The 16,143-nt window shown below is 53.7% G+C and overlaps 1 protein-coding gene across 1 annotated transcript in view; it reads left to right on the top strand.

The window, feature by feature from the left end:
* Nucleotides 1-16,143, top strand: part of JPH3 (junctophilin 3) — a 50,525-nt gene that overhangs the window by 10,248 nt on the left and 24,134 nt on the right. The window contains exon 2 of the mRNA XM_062499962.1: nucleotides 5,520-6,297. Within this exon, the coding sequence (XP_062355946.1) occupies nucleotides 5,520-6,297 (778 nt within the window). The remainder of the gene's footprint in view (nucleotides 1-5,519; nucleotides 6,298-16,143) is intronic.

Below are 16,143 nucleotides of genomic sequence, written 5' to 3'. Positions count from 1 at the left end.
GTGGGGAAGGAGAGCTGGGAGCTTGGGAATGCTGCTGGTGCCCAGCACAGTCACTGGACCAGGAGGATCTGCCTGTGCCTCAAGGATGGGACAGAGCTCCTGCCTTTTGGAGCCTGCTGCTCCCATTTTCCAGGCAAACCTGGGAAGCTGTGTCCCTGTTGCTGATTATTTCATCTAATCTGGGAATATTGACCCAGCGTGGTGGGTGTGCTTGGGTTTTTAACTCACTGTTAGGGATGGAGAAGGAATTTTTTCCAAACATTTGTTTTTTTTTTTTTCTGAGGTCAGGTTGTGATAATGATACATGTGTGTCCAGTGCCCTCAAAGTGCTTCACAACATCCCAAATTCCTGCTTGGATGTCTCCATATGAGGAGCTGGAAGAGGGCAGGTCTGTGCAAACCTCCCGAGGGCTTTATCCATGTGTTTGCCAAAGGATTCATCCAGCAAGACACAGAACTGGCCGTGTGGGTTTGGAAAAAGCCTGGGAGCAGCCGTAAAGCTTCTCCTAAATGGTGTTCTTGGAGTGGGGCCAGAGGGCTCAGTGACTACAAAATGCCAAAGCTTGGGTTTGGGCAGAGTGGGGGAAAGAAAACACAGTCATTCCAACCCAAAAAAAATCCTTATTTTTGTCTCCTTCCAACACCATGGATCAGGTTTATATCCAAGTGCATGATCCCACCTTAAGCCAGAGGAAGCCCCATGTACTTGAGCAGCCCAACATCCTCCCTTTGGGCTTCCTCCTGTGCTGTTCCTCGGATGTTCCTTAGGATGTTTATTTGTTATAAAGCTGAATTTCCCTGGGTATGGTTTCACCATCTCTCCATAAGCAGGAAAGAACTCCAGATCCAGGAAATTCCTTCCTTTGGGACAGCAGTGGCTTGGTTGCCCCTTCCCAGCCATGAAGAAGAAAGACCTTGTCAGTGAGAGGGAGCAGACCTGGATCCTCACATTCCTGTGTCCCAGAGGGATGAGCCAGAGCTGGAAATCGCTCCTCCCCAGCAACATCTCCAAAGTCTCTTTGGCAAAGGAATAGAAATGCACGGAAAGATGTCGCTCTTCCTGCAATGCCCCCAACCCTCATGGAGAACAGGAGCAAATTCGAGTTCCCACACCCAGCTGAACTGCTGGAATGCTGCTGCCTTATCCCTGTTTCCAGCAGGGAATATGGAAATGCAAGGTCTTGCCCACCCCGTCCTCTGCTGCAAGGTGCAAACCCGGGCCAGCCCTGATTTTGGGGATTTTGGCATTATGGGGCCACCAGGAGCTGCCCTGCAGACTCTCAGCTCTCTTCCCAGGATGGATTTGAGCCAAATGCTGAGGAAGCACTGCTCCCTGTCACTGCTGGGGAATCAGGAATGATGCTTCCCAGGCCAGGGACTTCCTGCTCTCTGCTCTCAGCCCTGCTGCCTCTGGCCAAGGATGGGGCTCTGCATGCTCCTCACTGCCATGGCAATTCCTGCAGGAGTTCTGGAAACAACCCAGCCCTGCTCCAAGGGGAGAGAGCCAAAAAAAAAACCCCCAAATTCAGGATTAGGAACCCCAGTGGAAGTCCATCAGCACTGTCTGTTTTCTTCTCTCCATGGAACCCTGTCTTTTCCATGAGCCTGTTCCCTTTCTTACACCTCACCAGTTATTTCTGAAATGACTGGTTAAACACATATTCTCTCCAATCCATCTTTTGGGATGACTCCAGTTGTTTTCTCTTAGCCTCAGGCTGTGCCCTCTCCTTAGCTCTGCTTGGCATGGACGTGGCCACTTCCTCACCCTTTGTGGCATCACCTTTCTCTTGATTTTCCATGTCCGAGACTTTCTTCTCTCTCTTTGTCCTTTTTCCCCGGTGCAAAAGGGCCACCCACAAGTGGGAGGGCTATTTGTGGCATCTTGGAGGCATCCACAGGAGTGGCTGAGGGAAGAGGCTGGGACATTTTCCTCCCCAGAGACTCTCCTCCATCACTTTGGCTCTTCTCTGCCTCGTGCAATACAATCAGTTTGTGGCCAGGATTGCCTTGGATTGTTCCCTGCTTCCCATCCCAAGGGAAGCACGTTCCCCTCCCGCATCGCAACCCTATGAGAGGCTCAGAACCAAAATCCTTGCTTTTCTCCATTCTGTTCCATGAGAAGTGCTCATTGCAGCACTCCCAGTCCCATCCTGCTGCCCCCACCGTGCCAGATTCCTGCTGCACATTCCCTTCCCATCTCCTGAGCTCCGGAGCAGCTGCAGCCAGTCCATCCTGGCACGTGAAGGGGAATATCTTGAAATGGGGAAAAATCTTTTCTCTGCAAGGAGAAGGAGTCTCGGGGCTCCTCCTGAGGTCAAGCTTTGTGCACATATCTGAAATGTTGGGGCAGAGGTTAAGCTGAATGGGGCTCAGCAATGCAGATCAGATGGATCCAAAGGGCTTTAAAACATAATGAAGTCAGGGGAGGGAAGGGAGGGAGGAAGGAAGGGAGGAAAGGAAGGAAGGAAGGAAGGAAGGAAGGAAGGAAGGAAGGAAGGAAGGAAGGAAGGAAGGAAGGAAGGAAGGAAGGAAGGAAGGAAGGAAGGAAGGAAGGAAGCTCTTTGATCTGTTGCTGGCTCTGAAGCTGCCTTGGTGGCTGTCAGGGACACGAGTGTGGCCTCTGAGGCAATCCCTAGGGATAATCCATGCTGCTGCCTCCCTCCTGCAGGGAAGCAAGGACACCCAGGAAAGCAGAGCTGGGGTTTTGGAGTTGGGAGTTGCCCCACGGTGCTGGGAGAGGACAAGCAGGACAGTGTGGCTGGAAAATCCACCTTGCTGAGGAGATGCCAAGGGTGCTCCTGGCAGCTGTGCCATCCCAGGAGCAGGTTTGAAGGCCAGGCAGGAATGGCAGCATCCCGGGCACCTCAGCCTGGCTGGGGACACGCACAGGCTGCAGCTCTGACCTGCTGGGACCAATTTGCTGCTGGTCCTCCAGCCCGCAGAGCTTTGCTCTTCTCCCTGGCAGTCCCTCAGGTTTCCAGCACAGGGCTGGGATCCTTCATGCTGCTCCAGCTCAATCCAGGGAGTTTTTTCAGCTGCTCATTTGCCAGGAGATGAGGAGGCTGAGGGACCTGTGTGGGGTCAGGGATCAAGTCAAGGGATTCAGCCAAAGGAAAGGGAGATGGGGACTTGGGCAGGGTGGGATCTGGTGGATCTCATGCAGGACCTGTTCTCCTGTGCCCTTGCCCACACTGGCATCTTTCCCTGAAACCCATTGAATCCATCTCTAGGGAAGCAGGAGCACGATGTGAGGACATCCCAGGCCACGCTGGGATCCTTGGTGGGGAAACTCGGGGTGCTGGGGGGAATTTCGCCTCCAGTTGCTCCATTGTCCTGCTGAGATGCTCTGGGACAGAGCCAGAAAGGGGAGAGAGGTGCTGCCAGGTCCTCAGGGAATGCAGGGACATCTTGGCAGGCTCTCCCCTGCCACAGCCACCATTCCAGGCGTGGGGAGAGCCGTGGGTGCACGGCACTGGTTGTTCCCTGTTCTTGGGGACACCACAGGGGACAAGGCAAGCTCCCTGCTCAAACTGCCCCACAGGACGTGTCTGCTGTGTCCCCTGAGCTGTATCTCACAGGTTGTCCCCCATCCTTCTCCCTGTCACCACCTCCTTGCCCTGCCCTGCCAGTGCCTGCCCTAATCCCAGTGCTAATCCTATAAACCCTATAAATCCTGCCTGCCCCTGCCTCCCCACATCCCTTCTCCAGGGCAGGCTCTGTGAGGTCCCCAGCTTGGGCCTGTTGGTTTTTTGGGGTGCACAAAGCTGCCACCCCAATTAGGTAATGGCGTTGGAGCACGGGGAAGGATGCCCAAATCCTGGGGGATTTGTGCAAAGCACTGACAGCTAAAAGACAGCTGAAGCACCCCAGAATACACCCCAAAATGTGGCCAGGTGCTGGTCTCACACTCTCAGGAAGCAGTTCCTGTGCTCAGCATGAGCTTCTCCAGTCCAGATCCCTTCTCCAGAGCCACTGCTGAGCCCCAGAACCGGGCAGGAAAATTCCTCGGGGGGTCCTGGGGTAGGACTGGCCCCATTCACACAGGTTTCACTATTTCATCACGTCTATTTTAAGACTCCCTGGGCATTTGGGAGCGGGGTTGGCACAAAGAGAGGTCCCAGTGCTGCGAGGTGCTGCCTGTGCCCATCCCAGCTCTTCACATCCCAGGGTTGGGACTGCTCACGGCATTCCAGCAGCTCCAGGGCCCGGCCAGGAGCCACCCTCGGGCTCCTGGATCTGCCCCAGGAGGGCTTAGGTGAGCAGTGCACCACTGCATCTCGTGCTGGTCCGGAGAAGATTAAGCCGACCTAAGAATAAAAACAAGATCTGCAGTTCAACGGGCTGGCATAAGGCCTGGAATTGTGCCGACCTCCAGGAGGGGATGGCACTAGGAACACCCAGCACATCACCACCCACCCTGCATTTCGGTGCCCAGGGAGGGTGCTGAGGTCCAGCTGTGCCCCCCGGCTGGGGGGGTTCCTTGTCCCCCCATTCCCAGTGCTGTGGTGGAGCACTGTGTGTGTCTCGAGCCACCAACAACCAGTGAAGAACCTCCAGGAAGTGCCCACTCAAATGTAGGAGCTCCAACAGGGGCACAATTCCAAGGGGAATATCCAAATGGATCTCTCCCCGTGAGGCCTTTATTTCTATGGAGCTGCTTCCTCCCCCAGCACACCGGATGAAGTTACTGTGTGAATAAATAAATGTATTGTTTTACATTATCCATCCACTGAGAGATGCCATTGCTGCCAGCAGCATGGGCGGGATGGGAGCGTGCTCCTGGATCACCATTCCCCCATTCCACGCCCCTGCTCCCTTCCCTTTCACATGAGGGGGTTGATCCAAGGGGCAGCTCCTTGATGCCTTGGCTGGTTTCTCACATTCCCGTGCTGCAGCTGGAGTGCCAGCCTGCAATCCAACCCGTCTTCCCTCCACACCCTGACATTGCAATCCTCATCCAGGAGATGGGACTGGGATTCCAGATGACAGGAATGTCGGATTTGTCTTTGCAAACAAGCTGTGGATCTGCTGGTAGATAAGACATGGATTCCACTGACTGATTAATGGAAAAGATATTTGCCTTTACAAACAAACTGCAGGTTTGCTGAGAAATGGAACTGGATATTGAAAGATGAAAGAGGCAGTGAGGAAAAACTATGAATTCTATGAGAATTAAAAGTTAAAAGGGAGGGTTATACATTAGGGAGAAATGTCAGGTATCAGGTGTTCTGAGAAGTCTGTGCCTCTCAAGTACTTCAGCCAGAGGAAAGAGAGAGAGAAATGTGGCTGGGAAAATAGGATAAAAAGGAGACTGCATCCTCCAAAAATTTGAGAGATCCCAGGGGAATGCCCCATGGCCTCTCCCTTTATTCGAATAAAGCAAAAAGAACTCCTCTGCCTCCTTTTTTGACATAAACCTCTGATGCTTGTACATTAATTTTCTCAACAAAGAGCTCCTAGAGGAGTTTGATACCGTGACCCACCTCGCCCCGTTTGCTTTCTTTCTCTCCTCTCCGCAGGGACATACCAGGGCCAGTGGGTCGGAGGGATGCGCCAGGGTTACGGCGTCCGGCAGAGCGTTCCCTACGGCATGGCTGCGGTCATCAGGTCACCCCTGAGGACATCCATCAACTCCCTGCGCAGCGAGCACACCAACGGCACGGCGCTGCACCCCGACGCCTCGCCCGCCGTGGCCGGCAGCCCGGCCGTGTCCCGCGGCGGCTTCGTCCTCATGGCCCACAGCGACGCCGAGATCCTCAAGAGCAAGAAGAAGGGAATCTTCCGGCGCTCGCTGCTGAGCGGGCTCAAGCTCCGCAAGTCCGAGTCCAAGAGTTCCTTGGCCAGCCAGCGGAGCAAGCAGAGCTCGTTCCGGAGCGAGGCCGGCATGAGCACGGTCAGCTCCACGGCCAGCGACATCAACTCCACCATCAGCCTGGGCGAGGGCGAGGCCGAGCTCTCGGTCATCGAGGACGACATCGACGCCACCACCACCGAGATCTACGTGGGCGAGTGGAAGAACGACAAGCGCTCGGGCTCGGGTGTGAGCCAGCGCTCGGACGGGCTCAAGTACGAGGGAGAGTGGGCCAACAACAAACGCCACGGCTACGGCTGCATGACCTTCCCTGATGGCACCAAGGAGGAGGGCAAGTACAAGCAGAACATCCTGGTCAGCGGCAAGAGGAAGAACCTTATCCCGCTGCGCGCCAGCAAGATCCGGGAGAAGGTGGATCGGGCCGTGGAGGCGGCCGAGAGGGCGGCCACCATCGCCAAGCAGAAAGCGGAGATCGCGGCGTCCAGGTGAGGGGTCATCCCCGCCCATCCTGAGGGGTCTGAGCTGGGATCCCGCCCTGGGGGATTGGGATGAGTGGGGGAAGAGTTTTTTGTTGTTTTTGTTGTGTTGTGGTAGGGGTGCTGCTGGAGGACATCTGCGGGCTGGGGCTGTGTGGACCTCAAAGCAGCCTTGGGCTTGCCCAAGCCTTGGGGTGCTGTTCAAATCAGGGTGGATCCAAGCCCAGTTGTCCTTCTGGTAATTCCCGGTGGGTTGGGGGTGCACAACCTCCCCGGGTGAGGTAGGAAGGCCATGCAGGGTCACCAGAGCAGGGATGCCTGGGCAGGGGGTGGTGGATGTCACACCTTGGTGATTGTCACAGGCTGAGAGCTGTCACTTAGGGGCTGCTGGGTTATTCATCCCATTTTTGTCTCTCCTCTTGGGTAAGGAGAAGAGCTCCAGAGGTGCTGTTTGCCCTTATCCTCTGCCTGACTCATAGCCAAGAGGAACCATCCCAGGGCTGGCCTGTGCTGGGAGTTTTCCCAGCTATTTCCATGCCCAAAAGGGTTTTTGAATGGAAAACCAGTCAAATATGTGGCTTCAGCCCTGGGGAGGGTTTGCCCTGGCTGAGGCTCTGCTGGAAAACAGCAGGTCTGGGTGCCCAATAATGCCCCTTCTCCCTGTGCAACCCTCATGGAACTGCTCAGAGATCCCAGAGCTGGGATCTGATCCGGCTGAAAATCAGCAGGAGGGGAGGGGAAAATAAACCAGGTCTAATTTAAGTTGAAACAAGGTTCCAGCTCAAAGCAGGGCCAGCTCAAGCACCCTGTAGCTGGCTCCCAAAAGGTACTTGGAGCTCTGTGCCTTGCAGGAATCTCCCAGACCAGCGGTGAGGAGGAAAAGCTCCTCTGGAGAATTCAGGCTCTTTGTATCACATTTTGGGGTGGTTTATTAGAGCATGTCATTCCTTTCTGTTTTCTGAGCAAGAGCTATATTTAGCATCCAGGCTGGGAAAAAAGGGCTGGGGTTAGGGGAAAAACCCAGGTACCTTCCTCAGCCTTCTGTGCTGGATTAATTGCTGGGTCTGGAATATTTGTATGCAGAGTCACACTTGAAATCTTTATCAGCACGTCTGCCAAGGGCTTATCTGCAATATGAATGAGCCTCCCAGGCCTGTTTTGGGAGCACATTTGGGCTTGATTATGTTTTCGAGCTGATGGTTGGAAAAAAAAAATTAAAAATCCCACTACAATGCCAGGTAGGAAGCAGACTGCAGAGGAGTGGGAAGACCAGATCTTTCCCTGTGATCTGGGGATGGATGGGAATGCCTCGAAAGGCTGGAATCCTGGAAATGTGGAGCTCTAGAGTGCTGTGGGATGGATCCTGGAAATGTGGAGCTTCAGTCTGCTACGGGATGCTGGGTCTGAGAAGCTGAGCATCCTGTATCCCAAGTGGTGATGACCCTGGACCATGAGAGTGGGATTGGAAGAAACGTTTAATGAGCCGTTGATGTGTAATATTCCCCCTCTAATTATGGGAGAGAAAGAAAAAAAATCAAGTCAGGAATGCCAGGTGTGAACACCCCCCTGCCCTGGGTGGTCCAGGGCTCTGCTGGAGAGCAGCAGGGAGGGTGGGGAGCTGCAGATGGGTGGGATTAGGTGGGTCCAGGGAAGGACTCCTTCCCAATATCCCATGCAAATCTCTGCTCTTTTACCTTAAACCGCTTTGTCTGAAACCTCCAATCCCTCAGCTCGAGCTCTCCTCCCCCTGCGAGGGTTTGGCAGAGTCCCTGAGCCTGCAGAACCAGAGCAGAGCAAGGTTTTACATACTGAGATCCAGCTAGAAAAGCTTTCTTATTAATCTTAGTCCGATTAATTTTAAAGCTTCCTAATGAAGGAACCCTCCCCTGCTGTGCCCACACCAAACTGCATCGTCCGAATGGCACAAAACAGAACTGGGGGAGAATCCTGGTGCTCATTCCCGAGGTTTTTGGGGCACAGGGGTGGAATATCCTCCCTCTAATGCCAACATAAACTCCAGTTTCCCAGCACCTGGTGTGGCTCTGTGAGTGTATTCTGTCTGATCACACTGAGTTCACTCTGCAGCCTTTCCCTTGGTGGGGAAAAAAAAAAATAATTGTGCCCACCCACGGCTTTCATTAAATTTGGAAGAATTCAGTATTTTTGAAAACTCTGCCGCTCTGTCAGATTTGGTTGGAATTGGCCAACACGTTCAAAAGTTATTAGTGTGGGAGTGATGGCATATAGATATATAAACAGCACAATCACAGGAGTGAGCCCCATTTCCTGAGGAAAGTAGGCTAAAAACACAGTGTTCTGGAGACAAGTAAATTGCTTTCCTAAAGTTGTTGGAGTCTGAGTAGAGCACAGTGATACCTGCACGTTTAAGGGATTTCTTTTAGGGTTGAGAGGAGATTGTCCTAAATTTCCTTTGCTGGAATTAAAATGGGAGAATGCACAATTCCCCCTGATTTGCTGGAATTGTTCAGGTGAAGTGAATGGGGGAGAAGGGATGTGAATGAGGGCTGAGGAACTCCTGCTGAGAGCAGCTGGCCCGTCTCTGGAAGTGTCCAAGGCCAGGAGAAAGTTTGGAGCACCCTGGGATAGGGAAGGTGTCCCTGCCCACGGCAGGGGTGGAACTGGATGAACTCTGAGGTCCCCTCCAACCCAAATCTTTCCATGATTTCATGAGGGAGACAAGGAGGGAACTCTTTTTCTGTTTCAAAGGAATGCTCAGGGTGTTCTGAGTGCTCTGGGAGATCTTCATTCCCTCTCAAATCAGCCAAGAGCTCCTTCTGCTGCCACTCTGGAAGGATGAAGGATGCACTGGACGCCCTGAGTCCCCTCTCATTAGTGCTAATTGACACCTCAGGCAAATTATCTGTAGGCACTGGTGTGTCATCATCCTCTAAAATAAAATAAAATAAAATATCCAGGCAGCAAAGGTGGGCCAGGGAGCTCATCCCAGCCCCTGGTTTTTGGCACAACCACCTGCTGTGGAGGATGGATGCACAGGGAATGTCAGGGGAGATCAGGGCTCACTCCAGCTCTCCAGGATGGATGATGGCAGTTCTAAAGCAAAGCAGACAGACCTTGCAACTCTCCAGGGTTTCCTTCTGCTTCCACAGTTCAAGGGTTTGTAATTAGTGGCTGGGTTGGTAATGGCAGGAGGGATCATCACTGGTGTCAGGGTGGCGTGTGGCAAACACTTCGCTCCTCTCCAGCATGGGGGAATCTGCTGTACAGCACCTTAAATAAGAATTCCTGGGAACAGCCAGTGCCCTGGCTTCCAGAGGGAATGCTGCTCCCAGGTCAGTCCTAAGTAATGCTCTTTCTGGCATAATTATAGCCTAGCCTTGCACCAACCAGGAGAAAAATATAATTAAAGCTCCGCAGTCTCAGGAGGAGCTGGGCTGCAAATTAGCAGAGTGTCATTCAACTTCAGGAAGGGAAACTGGAGGAAAATAGGAAAAGGAAGGGAAAAGGGCACCCTGGCAGTGAGGAGGGGAGAAGGGGAATGTTTGGAAGCTCCCTCAGGATGCAGTGAGGGCCAAGCATCATCCACGGCTGACAGGAAAAGCCCCCAAGAGCTGAGCAGCAAAGTGCAGGGGATTCTTAGAGCCAAACAGGAATTTTCTTGAGAAAAATTAAAACACAGCCTGGGCAAAACTGAGAGAAAAAGCAAAGCTGCTGTGAGAAAAGCCTTGCTCTGTGAGTGGAGGTAATGTCCCCACTGGCTCTCCCTGGTCCCTTTAATGTCCCCACGGGCTCTCCCTGGCCCTGGTAATGCTGCTGCTTAATGCTCTGCCAGGCCTGAGCCTGCAGCTCTGCCATTGTCTGGGCTGCCTTTGATTTTGGGTTGCTGCTTTTTGGGTGCCTGGGGGGGCTGGCTGCTGACCCTAATCCTGCCTCGTGCTGCCCCAGGGGCTCCTGCTGAAGATGGAGAGGGAGAAGGAGGAGGAGGAGGAAGAGGAGGGGTGGGGGTTAAGGGCCCCAAAAGGGTTTTGTGTCCCCTTGTTTGGGTCAGGACAGCAGGGACAAACAAAGCCAGGATGGGGCAGAGCTGAACTGGCTGCAGGGATGGGGCTGAGCTGATGCCCAGGTGGGGCAGGGTCTCCCACCAGCCCCTCCTTGGGTAACTTTGAGTCCAGGGAGGATTTCTCTGCTTGTGGCCCTTGGGAGAAGTGCTGATGTTCCCAGCTGGAGCTTGGGATTTGTAGGAGTCACCTCAGCCCATGAGTTAGGCACTGTTGGGGTCACTGAGGGCATCACCTGGACCCCACCAGGTCTCGTGTGGGGTGAATGTGCTCCCTCCATCCCTTCCCAGGCTCTCCATCCTTTCCTTGAGGGATACAAAGAGTCAGGGAGGGAGACACAGAGGGGATGGATGGATGGAGGTGACTCAAAGCAGCTGGGGCAGGAGGTGATTCTCCCCCCAGTTTCCCCCAGCCCTCTCTCCCCCAGCCCTTCCCTGTGCAATCCAAGAGGGCAAAGCCCGGGCTGGCAGCCTCCAACAGGCTCTGCTGCTGATGGAACTGAGCATTCCCTCCTTCCCTGCCACTTCCCTGCCACCTCCCTCCCTGCTCCTGCCCCTGCTGACAGGGGTCAGGGGATAAGATTAGGATCAGCTGTTATTCCTGTTATTCCCGTCGGTCGGACAAGGACACCTCGGAGTCAGGGCAGCCACATTTCCACCTCCAGTCCAGGCTCAGCCATCCCGGAGTGTTCCATCCATCCATCCATCCATCCCTCTCTCCCCATGGATGTGCTGTGGCCACTGTGACTGTTTACGTGCCAATTTAATAACTTCCTGCTCAGACAGGATTTGCAGCCTTAAGCCCTTTTGTGACCGTGTCAGAAGTCAGGAGCAGCCTCCAGGCTTGCTCAGGGCTGGCTCAGAGTGTCCCCAGCAGCCACCCCACCATGGGCTGTGTCCTTGCACGGGCTGGGACCAGCTGGACAATGAAGTGCCTTTTGTAGGAGTGAAGTTTTGTGAGGTAATCCCACTGGAAAAACCTCAGCAGGGTCATTTGTGTCTTCTGGCAGAGCAGCTCACTGGGGTTTTGGTTTTCATTGCCCTCCCATCCTTCAGCCACCACCGCTGATCCCAGCTTGGTCATTCCCAGCTTCCCTCTCCAGTGAGCTAAATATGAGCTAAAACATCCCGTATCCATGGCCCAGGTGTGTGACAAACCTTCCTGAAACCATCCCCAAATTTGCTGGGCTGTGCTGAAATGGAGAAGAGATTCCCAGTCCCTTGGATGGCTCTGTCCTGCTGCCTGTGCCCGCCAGGAAAGGTCTCCCAAATCCACTTTTGTGCTTTGTGTCGTGACAGCAAAGCCCAGCTTAGAGGGATGGTTTTGCCAGAGAAAGGAGCAGGAAAGGGAAGATTTGGGATGCAGGAGGAATTAAGGGGGGCAGAGCCAGGATGGGGCAGCCGTGCCAGCAGTGCTCACCTGTGCAGGGACAGGAAGGGACAGGGAGGATGGCACTGGCTGGGGAGGACAGGGCAGAGGCAGCACGGGGGAAAGGGGAAGCTGCCTGCTCCTCTTCCTCCTCCTCTTCCTCCTCCTCTTCCTCCTCCTCATCCTTTGCATCACACTGCAGCCATCGCCCCCTTGGATTTCAATCCAGCCCTTCCCGGGAGGGGAGTGGGACCATTCCAGCCCCTAGAACCCCAGCAGATCCTTCAGGAACCTCCTGCCTGCCCAGCACAAAGTGGTAAAGCCTCATCCTGGTGTTTTGGGTGGAGCAGCCCTTCATCACTCAGGAGGGGAAAGCAAACAACACCTCATCCTTGTCCCTCCCCAAACCCTTTCCTCCCCAGGGAGAGGCAAAAATTAATATCAGGAGCATAACCAAGAGGAAAACACAGAACTGAGAAAAATTATTAAGTATTTTCCTTGCTGGTTTTCCTTCCCCCCAAGTTTGGGATGCTGGGGGGAGCACAGGGAATGGGGTGGGGTATTGCAGGCTCCCCACTCTCTTGCAGTTGGTTTGAAAAGCCCCAAGAAATGAGGTTTCTGTCACCTCCTCCCCACAGGACAAATGACAAAGCTGTCCTGACTTCCTAATCCAGGAAATTAAAGGATTTGACCATAGACCCTGCTAAGCAAATTTCCCGCCCTGAAAATCCCAGGGGGATTTAACCCATGGATCCGACCAATTATCCCTTTAAAGTTGTGACTGAGAATGTCCCGATTCTTCAGGGTGCTGAGCACCCTAAAATACCATGGTGGTCCTGTCCAGTGCTCAGCCCAGCACACAGTGGGACCTACTTTTCAATTTTAGCTAATCTCCAACTCCCTTTTTCCATAGTGGGCTGTTCCCTTTGCTTCCAACCAGGACAGCAGAGCCTCGCTGCCACCACATCCCAAATCCATCCCATTATACCATCCCATCCCATCCCATCCCATTATCCCATCCCATCCCATCCCATTATCCCATCCCATTATCCCATCCCATCCCATCCCATCCCATCCCATCCCATCCCATCCCATCCCATCCCATCCCATCCCATTATCCCATCCCATCCCATCCCATTATCCCATCCCATTATCCCATCCCATCCTATTATCCCATCCCATCCCATTATCCCATCCCATCCCATCCCATCCCATCCCATCCCATCCCATCCCATCCCATCCCATCCCTGTGTGTCACCCTCTGGGGTCACAGGGTGTTATTTGAGGGCTGTTGGATTTCCCAGAGTGGCCTCGGGCTGGGACAGTGTCACAAAATGTCCCGTGGTGGCTCCGTGAGCAGTTCCTCAGGATCAGATTCCCTGATGGAAAAGAACCAGGTCCGTGGGCTCCAGGCTGGACACAGTGGCTGTCCCCACTGGAATGGGGGCAGCTGGACCCCATCCAGTATCAGAGGATCCCTGAGGAGCTGTGGCAGGTGGCCACTGACCTTCAGTGCTGGGGATGAGCCCTCCAGAGCAGTGGCAGCCAGGGATGGAGCCCCTTCCCCATGGCAGAGGGGTGGGGCAGGGCCAGGAGCCCTCCAGGAGCCAAGTGACACAAACAGAGATGTCCCGTCCCCAGCCGTGTCCCTGTCGGGTCTGTCCCTCATCACCCTAGCTGGGAGGTGAAACAGAAATAATGAAAAGCCCAGATTCTCTCCTGGCAGGGCCAGGCTCCCAGTCCCTTCCCCTGGTGAGCTGTTGGCTCCTCCAGTGAAAATCTTCATGGCTTTGCCTCGGAGGCAGCTCAGAACTGCAAACCCAAAACTGCAAACACGCCAGGGTTTGGGGACCAGGCAGGGACCCCGCAGGTCCCCAGGGCCAGCATCCCATCCAGGACATCCCATGGTCCTCAGGGGGTGGAATATTTGAGGAATATTTCCTGAGAAGCCCCAGGAAAAGTGGGGGTTTTTTTTGGGGTGTACAGCTGATTTCAGAGCTCAAAAACCCACACAGGCAGTTGGGGTGAGGGAAGTGGCTCGTCCTGGGTGGGCTCTGAAGTTTGAGGCGGGCAGGAGATACTCGTTGCTGTGGCAATGGGGAGGATTATTTATTATTTTTCCCCTCATGATCATCAGGTCTGGGGCCACCACTTGCCCCACAAAGGGGTGACAGAGCCCTGGAGGCACCTCCAGCCCCTCTCCCTCCTGCCTGAACCCACCAGGGCTGGGTGAGTAAGGAGGACTGGTTGATTTGTGCCCCAGGCAGGGCTTAAAATGACAAGAAACTGCACAAAACACTCTTTATTTTTTTTTTTTTGTATTTTCTGAGTATTCCTGGGGGTTGCTGCTGGACAGACATGGATGTAACCGTGGGGGATGGAGATGATGCTGCCGTGTCCCACACATGGCTGCGTCCAAAAAACTTTGGGGATGGATGTCCCTGAGAGCAGGGAAAACTTCCCAGTCATCACCAGGTCCATCCTGGTGAGGCTGAAGGCAGCAGGAATCCCAGAATTCCAGAACGTCCTGAGCTGAAAGGACCCACAAGGACCATGGATTCCAAATCCTGGCCCTGCACAGCACCATCTCCTCAGCCTCCTCCCAGCTCCAGGGAGCAAAACATCAATGTCAACCCTTCCCAAGCATCCTGGTGATCCAAGCACAGCTTTCCATCCCTCAGCCCTTGTCACATCACCTGGAAAAGTGTCCTCTCTCCTGCCCCACAGGGCTGGAGGTGGCACAGGAGGGTGAGGCTGGACATCAACCCTCTCTCCTCCAGCAGCTGGAGAACATCTGATGGTGCTCCCGAGGCCATTCCGGCTCCTTGCCTTGGTCCAAGGCCAGGCTGGGCTGGAAATAAAATGTTGAGTTCAGTTCAGTGAGAATTTTCTCGATTCTGGGTGAGGTTTTCATGCCGTTTGCTCAGAACTGGGGTGGGGTTTTGCTGTTGGGTTAAAACAGAGGAAGTTCATGGATCTTCCCTCTCCATCACCAGGGGAAAGGGAGGGGCAACATTTCACTGCCTCTTCCAGACTTTTGTGCCTCCAACAGCAGGGAGAAAAAATTTGCCTGGAAAGTTCAGTTGCCGAAAGTCTGTTTTGCTTGAGGTGACCAAAACTTGAAAAGCTGCCAAAGAGTTTTGGCCAAAACCTGGAAGGGGTGAAGGGTCAGGAAAGGAAAAAAGATTTTTTCTTTGTGGTTCTGCTGTGGTTTGCTTTGGAATTTGGTTTAACTCCTTCTTCTTAGGCATCCAAATTAAAAGTGAAATTCAACAGCCAGGTCAGCTTTGCTTTTCTGTCAGCACCTCCCTCACCTGGAGTTTTTTTGCCTGAACTCCCCAAATTCTCTTATGCTTCTTTTCCCTTGGCTGTAGGGAAAACAAATTTAAAAAGCCTCTAATGATTCCCAAGGGGCTGGGGTGTGCTGGTGGCTCCTCAGAGGGATTTGAGGGATTCCCTGGAGGCAGAGCAGAGGCTCCCTCAGCTCCCTTTACCTGCTTGAGCTGCATTTGGCTTGGAGATTTGCACCCCTTCTCCATCCTGTGAGGGCATCAGCCCAGCCACAGGAGGAATGGGAAGTTTTAGGAGCATCCTGATGATGGATGGGATGCTGGTGGTCCATTGGATCCTCCCCATTTTGTCCCTGAGCCTGGGGCAGGGGGAAGAACCCAGTGTCCAGCTCTGCACTTGTCCCCTGTTCATAGGAGAAAGGGGAAAATCCATCCTGGGAGCTGGAGTTTGCTTTTTTCCTCCATGTCTGATGTGGGAGACAGAATTTCCTGCATCCTAGGAGAGACTCCTTGTCCCAGCACTGCTAATTTTGAGGGCAAAGCGACTGCTCTGGAGAGAGGCCAAACCTCAGGTGGGACAGCCACCCCTTCCCAAGGCAAATCCTGTTTTTTTCACTGCCCTGTCTCCTGCAGAGCTCCATCCCAAGTGACAGATGGCCAGGGATGAAGCTTCCTCTCCAGATGTTGATTTTCTGGTGAGCTGTAAATAACACCCAGGGCATCATCTCCCTGCAAAGCCCATCAGCTCTGTCCTTGCTGGGGGGCACAAAGTTAAAAGGAAGGGGAGTCACTGGGAGGGAAATGCAGGAATGTGCCTGGCCCTGCTCATTCCATGTGTTCCTTGCCCAGGGAGATGCTGGGAACATCCTGGGGCCAGATGTGCCTCTGGGTACCAGCTCCACCTGGCCCAGCCTTTTAGAATCCACGGAGTTGGATTTTCTTGGCACTGTTTGTTTAGTAAAAGCAGGGATAAAATAAAGAAATCCTTTTTTTGGGATGGTGGGAATAAAGTGAGCTGGGGATGATCCTGACATTTGATGCTCTCATCTTTCTCCACTGGGAATGACCTGGCTCAGGGACGTGGTTTGAGCTGTTTTTTCCCAGAATTTTGGGGACATAGCCTGTCCCCGTCCCCCAGGTCACTGAGACTTTGCACCTTT

The sequence above is a fragment of the Cinclus cinclus genome, chromosome 11 (genome assembly GCF_963662255.1).
Source record: "Cinclus cinclus chromosome 11, bCinCin1.1, whole genome shotgun sequence".
NCBI classification, from domain to species: Eukaryota; Metazoa; Chordata; class Aves; order Passeriformes; family Cinclidae; genus Cinclus; species Cinclus cinclus.
The sequence above is the reverse complement of the archived record's forward strand: the minus strand, read 5'-3'. Positions and strand labels throughout refer to the sequence as shown.